Source organism: Hordeum vulgare, chromosome 3H (genome assembly GCF_904849725.1).
Source record: "Hordeum vulgare subsp. vulgare chromosome 3H, MorexV3_pseudomolecules_assembly, whole genome shotgun sequence".
Taxonomy (NCBI): Eukaryota; Viridiplantae; Streptophyta; class Magnoliopsida; order Poales; family Poaceae; genus Hordeum; species Hordeum vulgare.
This window is the reverse complement of record NC_058520.1, coordinates 555318381-555326018: the sequence shown is the minus strand read 5'-3', so window position 1 is coordinate 555326018 and position 7638 is coordinate 555318381. Positions and strand designations below refer to the sequence as shown.

The 7638-nt window shown below is 46.2% G+C and overlaps 1 protein-coding gene across 1 annotated transcript; it reads right to left on the bottom strand.

Annotated features, from left to right (window-relative positions):
* Positions 1–5595: 5595 nt before the first annotated feature.
* On the bottom strand, positions 5596–6731 carry LOC123440576 (2-oxoglutarate-dependent dioxygenase 11-like). The gene has a single exon (XM_045117140.1). The coding sequence runs from the start codon at positions 6285–6287 to the stop codon at positions 5634–5636; it is 654 nt and encodes a 217-aa protein (XP_044973075.1). The 5' UTR covers positions 6288–6731; the 3' UTR covers positions 5596–5633.
* Between the last annotated feature and the right edge of the window lie 907 nt (positions 6732–7638).

Genomic DNA, 7638 nt, shown 5'->3' with positions numbered 1-7638 from the left:
CCGCCCACATCATGATGCAACCACCATGGTAGGAGGAGTAAAAGGTGTCTCATTTCACTCCTAGCCCGGCATCAACCATAGAGATTGTGTCGACGCCTCCACGGTAGGAGACATCCACTCCCGCATCTCCAACCATTCCCGATAGACCGGGGGAGAAACAACCCATTACTGCGAACGGCTGTCGCCGACCACACTCACACGACACCATGTTCGTGGTGTTTGGCGCCGACCTGTCCGGCAACTTAGTGGAATCCCGATTAGCACCAACTACCACCGCAACCGCTAGGAGAGGGACCTCATCGCCCGTGGAGGCATCTTGGACTGCATCCACCTTCGCCTACCCAAAGCAGGAGCTCAGACTCACCTTGGGCAACCTCATTTTCAACATGGATTTACCAAATAGATTTCAAGAAGGATTAAAACTAGGATTTGAACGACCCTGGACACTATGATTATCTACTAACTGAACTACGATCTCTTCCTCCTTTTGGAAGTGACTTCGCAGACGGGGACGCTTGGTTGCCGCGACTTCGCGGACACGTAATTGATGAACGCTTGTGCGTCATGGATGCAGGATACAACCACATTTTTGAAGGCCGATGTGAACACTACTTTCATTAATGCACATGAAGACGTTGAGATGCAGTCGAACTACTCGAGGGTGCACTACAAGAAATATGGTCGATTATGACTCTCCATTTTGGTAGTTGATTAGTCATAGCTGTCGTTTATTGACCTTTTTTTGACAAAATTCAAGAGGTCAACAGTTGGCCGTCAAGAACGAACAAACTTGACCTTTTCTAAAAATTTGGTCATGGCCGCCCTTGACCAAAATATTGGTCGTAAAATCTACGACCAAAATTATGGTCATTACTAATGAGCCTGAAACACGTTGGATCTGATGTGGCAATGTCCACGTGTCACATGCAGTGACATGGCAAAAATGATGACATGGATGCCATGTAGGATCGGTTAAAATCAGCTGTTTTAATGGGACAAGCCCAATAATTAGCCCATTATTAGATTTACTTTTAGGCCACAACTATAGGTCGAGCCCATTAATTCTGTCAATTTTAGATTTACTTTTGGGCCACAACCATGAGCCAAACTTAATGTTTTTTCTTAGCAGAGGCAATTAACAACCCAACTATTCATTCCATCATTAATTGAACCAGCCCACTCGCATAATTTAGTTGATTTTGTCCAGCCCTTATTCAAGGGATATCAACAACATTTCATCAGAAAATTTGGTAGTCGATCAAAAGCACATGAGAATATAATGATAATAATATAATTCTTAAAATAACACAACCATATCATTACACCACATGATCTCAACATAATATAGCAGAATGAACAAACAACACAGTTTTTATGAACTTTGTCCCACCAATATCATTACACCACATGTTTATAAGATAGTACCAACCAAAATAACAGAAACAATAATTTAGTATCTTGTACATGAGCATCCAAAGCAGTTGCAGATCTGTTGAATTTCTTCTTAGAGTTGACTCAAGGCCGACATTTCTAAGGAATGTGCTGGATGGATATTGTGTAGTGAGAATGTCAGTAACAACTAACAACATTTAATGCTGGCAAGAACATATGGAGGCGGATATACTTCCCAATGATATTTACAAGACAAATGTATTTATTACTAAGGTGCATATAGATGTAGTCGAGGATGGTGGCACACAGGAGTATGAAACATTTCAAACTTAAGAAATGAGAACAGCCAACAGAGCATCAGGTTTGCAATCTAAAGTAGGATACAGAGTAACTTCTGTGAGGCTCTGAAATTCTAGATTTACTTTCTTTTTAAGCTATTGAAAAAGAAAACAGTTTACTGAGATGGATAGTGGGAGAAATACTAATCAAGTTATGACCATCTAAATTAGTCTTAATGGACTAAAAATAAAGTGTTAAATCATGTTAGCTATTTTGTAACCTGGGAAATTTAAAACAAATCCAAAAAATACTTCTCATTGTATCACCAAATGTGACCTAGTTTTCATGAATAATAACGAACTTCCAATAAGACACTTTTCAAAAAGGAAGAAAATAAGTCATTTTTTTTACTTTTGGAGTGCCAAAAATGATCTGGCGTCGTCGGGTTCGGATCAATGGGTAGCACGATGGAAGGAGATGAGAGAAGGGAGGGATGTTGCTGCCCGGCGTAGGTTATGGTCGGCTGGGGCACTGTCCGCCCGACGCAGGTGATGGTCGTCGCGACGTAGGTGATGGTCAGCCGTGCCGCTGCCAGATGTGGACACGATTGGGGATTTTCATCTCTACATGTCAAGACTTGTCCCAGTTTTTTTTTTTTTGAGATAAAAGGGGCTTGGGCCAGGTGATTCATGTGATTTTACCGTCTAGTTTTAACCCAAAGGAGGCTCACTTCACAATGCATATAATTTAAACGATGTCTAACCAGTATAGAACAATGTAAACGATGTATGTCAACTGGTAGGTGGTTGTTGCATAAAGTGAATGGTCTTTGGTTTGAGACATGGTGCACCCTATTTTTATCAGTTTTAATTTATGCCCCCCACGCCATCAACCCACTTGTCACGACACGTGGCTAGTTAACATTGACAACTAGGCACACATGTAGACAAAGTTGCTGAGTTGTCATCTAGTCATCCTCGTCTAATTTATGTGATGATATAATTTGGTCATGGTGAACTTAAAATAAGGTACTCCCTCCGTCACAGTATATTAGGCCTATCTCCAAAACCAGGATTTTTCAGAAATAAGGCGCATGGCATTAATTAGCCTATTAATTAGGACGTTTTGTGTTTAATTAGACCCTGATTTCACTCCATCCCATGCAAGTGTGGCGTTCACACGCATGGTGCATGCAAGTGTGGCGTTCTTGTCCGCAAGTGTGAATAGGAATTTGCATGGCTCCTCTCCCTCTCTCCTTCTCTCCTAACCGGTGCATGCAGCCAGTTTAATGGACAGGGAATATTATGCGTAATTTTGCGTTTGATTAGGCGCATCTACATCTAACTGGCTCGGTTTTTTCCTTCCAATTAGAAAACGCCTTGGTCCCAGAGCCCTCTGAGTTGCGCCTAATAAACTGTAATGGAGGGAGTAGTATGCATCATTCACATCTTTATGACCATTCTATGCAATTGAATAATGACCTTTTAGCCCTGAATAGTCATAACATTATAGGGCTTGTAGCCATCCACACTCTTCACGACCAATTTGTGCATTTTGGTCATGGATCAATGACCAATTAAAGCCCCGTCACTATTTTTTGTCATAAATGAATGTTTTTCTTGTAGTGGCGCCGAGGAGGCTGGCGTGAGTGACGATCGATTAAGGGTGTGTTCAGTTGGGGGACGAAGTGGAATGGAATGGAATGGTTCCATTCCTCTGGAATGGAATGGTTCCATCTCTATGTTTGGTATCAATAATGAGGTGGAATGGAACGGTTACATCCTAATGTTTGGATGGTGGAATGGAATGGAACAGACCCCCTGCAGTCGGCCGAGTGCTAGACGTCGAAGCTCCTCTTCCCGCCCGCATGCCCTGCATCCGTCGCCCCTTTGCTAGTCCCGGTCATCGGTGCAGAAGAGAGAGAAGAGAGCGGAGTCACAGAGGAAGGCAAGGAGCGCCCGACGACGTGGAAGAGGGAGAGGAGCGGTCGGCGAGAGGAGAGGACTGACCGGCGAGAGGAGAGGAGCGGCCAACGAGAGGAGAAGTGCGAGTTTGTGCGAGAGAAGGAGCGAGAGGCTTCGTGCGAGAGCGGTTCCGCGTGGTCCGCTCGATTTGGAGGAACCGCACGGAACGGCATAAAGAGGAAATATGCCGTTCCTGGAACCACTTCATTTCATTCCATTTTTCAACTAAACACGAGAACGGCCTTCAGGACGGGTCCGACCCATTAAATTCCACTTCGTTCCTCCAACTAAACACACCCTAAGCCTTATTATGTGTGTCGTCTTTAAGCCACTTGGAATAGTCACAAACTCTTTGCTAGAACTCTCTCGACATGGTCCTCTTTGGTCTTGCCGAGGAAAGGTACAAGGGGAGGGCATGGCCACACCGAGATGGTTGATGGGGTGATTGTGGCAGCGACAAAGAAGGGTGACGAGAGGGGGCAGGGTGGCACTTGGCTTATGGGGGCGATGTGGTTAGGCTGGTTGTAATGGGGAGTATCATATATACTAGTATCATGCATATGATACTAGTGTATGATACTACATCCGCAATGCGTAGTATCATGTGCTAGTATCATAGAAAAGTTCATTTATTGCCATGCATGACATATAATAGCACAACATTTAATATGATACGGTATCATAATATGATAATCAACCCTCTATTTCTTCATTTAGTTCCATGCCACCTCATCAAATATGCCTAGTTGACATGCATGATACTATACTTCCATTACGACCAGGCTTAGTGAGGGGCGAGCCGATGCAAATGATGGAGTTTTATATACCCGTGAATGGGCGTGCAACAACGAGAAACATGTGCAAGACGCGGTAACTACCGTTACTTTGCGCCTTTTCGATTGAAGAAGTTGTTGCAGCATTATCTCAAGCGATAGTGGCAGCCGTGTAGGTAGAGGCGCCATTGACCGAGTTGCATGCAAGATGAAGAGGCCGAGCCAAGGCGAGAGAGGCGTTGCAGAGGCCGAGCGCCAGGCAGCTCGTTATCCCCTTCGTGGATATGGCCCTCGTGATTAAGTGTGTCAGGCTTTTCTAAATTATACGGAGCAATATACGTATCTGCGTGAATAGTGCAACCGTATGGGAGTTGCCCATTTGTCAGGCTCGAGTGAATGCAATGAAACTGTTGTTTAATGAGCGTGATGAATCACTGATTTGACAGCTCGAAATTAATATGTGATGAACTTATTGCTCACCCGTTCATGGCATCAAAAAGCATCAATTTTCTATTCGGTCACCTCATCATTGCATGCATTTCTCTGTTTATATAAAACCAATCCTTAAATTAGTGTGCAATTAGCTACTGTTCTGGAGCAAATAATTACTACATCCTTCTAGAATTACTAGCCCCTCGCATTTTGGGTCATGTTTTGACAACTAACGTTTAGCAATAAAATATTTGTTATATGTAGCATCAATAATATCGTTAGAATCTAAACTTCCCATTTAAATACAAATTCAACAATATAATATTTTATGACATGCATTCATATTTATTAATCAAAACTTGGCATAAATACAACGGAGACTAATAAACCTAGATGGAGGTAGTAAATAATTGTGCCTCTTTTAAGGAAAGTTCATTTAAGATGACCCCTATTACTCCCTAAGAGGTAAGAGAAATATTTGGTTTGAACCGTCCAATCATCAAGGACATATTTGACAACACAAAGTATTTTAATTATGGCAATTACTTGTTAAAAAGGAGCGTTTAAAAAATCATATTCGACCCATATGTATGTGTTGTATCTAGCAAGACAAATCTTTTCCTAATAATAAAGCAAATAGGGTTTTTGACGTCCGTCGTGGCATTTTTGCAAAAACATCCATGTCGTTTCGGGTAATTAATCCGCATTCCTGTTTTAATGGATACTTTAAGAAAACATTTCGTTCTTACACAAAATCCCCTGTAATTTTGCCTACTCAACCCGTGATCCTTTTTCACCTGAATCTGGATCGGTTCAACGCGGCGGCTCGAGCGGCTGGGGCGATGCGGCGGCTCGAGCTCCCCCTCCCCTCCCGATCCCAGCCGCCACCGGGCGGACGACCGAGCTTGGCCACCTTCTCGCCCTCGACGCTGAACTCTTTGAGGAGCTCGGCGAGGTCCGACGGGTGAGTCGGCCAGAAGCGGAGCTGCCGCGCATCGTCCGGGCGGACCTGGAGGTAGAGCCGGTCGCACCAGTCGAGGACCTGCTCGTCCGTGTCGACGCGGTCGACGTCGTAGCCCTCGGGCTGGAACTTGCGGCCCCCGTCGTCGGCGTCCACCACGTTGCTGTACTCCTGCTTGGCCTCCGTCGGCAGGTGGAAGAACCCGCGCGCCGCGCCGAGCATCGCGTCGAGGAACGGATCCGTCATGCCGTGGCCGGTCACCGCGAAGAGGCCCCAGGAGGCGAGCGCCGACCGGAGCTTGTCGGCCTCGCCGGCATCGGCGTCGGCCAGGCGGCCCATGTCCACGGTGGGGATGGACGGCGCGGCACGCTGTGCGTCGGCTGCGGCGGCCGGGCGGCCCTGCTGCTCCTTGAGCACGTAGCGGCTTGGCAGCTCCCCGTCGGCGGCCACCTCCTGCACGAGCAGGCCGTGAGCTTGATGCACCATGGTGGTAGTGCTAGGTTAGGTACCACACTCGTGATTCACCACCGCGTCGTCTACTTGAACTCGAGGATGGCCTGGAGCTTGAGGTGAGTGGCATCTCCATTTATACAGGGATGGGATCGATCAGTTCGATGTACTCCACGTGACGTATACGTGATCGATCGATGTGGTACGTGTCCACCAAACCGACTGCAGTGAGTTGGAAGGATATCAATGGTGTTATCATGCTCGGTCGAGGAAGGAAGGATGAGTTGCATACATACACATCCATCATTTCTTACATTAGGCGCCGTACACAAACGATGCTATTTTTGGAGCCGCTAGGCATGATCAACTAGGCTGGCGTATGAAAATATCGTCGGTCGTGGCCCAGCCTTGGCCGTCGGATGCGATTGATTGCAGTTTTCTCTTTATTTTCTCGACATCGTTTCCTCGGTTATCTTCTTTTTGATGAAATGTACCAGCGCTATGTTTCACTTACTGTACTATCCCCGGCGGCGCCCTTGCCTCCCGATCCCAACCGCCAAGAGGCCACCAAACCCGATGATCCTGGATCCGGCATTACGCCGGCCGCCAGTCGACGCGACGGCACGCGGCGGAGCAACCTCGGCGACGGAGGGCGGCGCTGGTGTAACGACCAAGATGCGGTCCTTTCCAATCTGGGGGTCGAGGCCCCCGAATAGGAAAGAAGCGCATCTAAGCGTTTCACAAGCAAGTAACATAGCACAAATAATAATACAAATAGACAATTCGGGATTCAACTGTCTTCTTATTAATAACTAAGAGTACAACACAGATACAAACAAGGTAGTTCCGCTACGGACTACAAAACATGGAAAATGCTATGCTACCCTGCTGCAGGCCCACGATCACGACCACGCCTCAGTCCTCTGGATAGTTCACGTAGAGGCGGTCTGTCTCCTCATCGTACTGTCACGCTAGCTGGGTGCCGTCGGGATCATCTGTCTCTGGGGTACCTGTACCTGCTGGGAGTTTTCGGAGGAATCTGTGAGCCACCGGGACTCAGCAATCTAAGACCTTGGTGCCAGAACTAGTCATGTTATTGGGTAAGGTAAGGGTGAAGTGTATCAGGCTGCAGCATCCTATGCTTGATTAAGTGGCTAACTTACGCAAAGTAGAAGTGAAGATGGTCTATGCTAACGGTCGGGACTACTTGATCAGTAAGTGATCCTGAACACCTACCTACGGCATTCATAACCCCACCGTGTTCCCGATCGAAGAGAGATCTTCGAAGGGACAGTCACGGTTACGCACACAGTTGGCAGTTTTATTTGTTTAAGTTTAAGTTCTCTAATACCAGATGTTAACAAAATATTCCAAGTTGCCACATAAC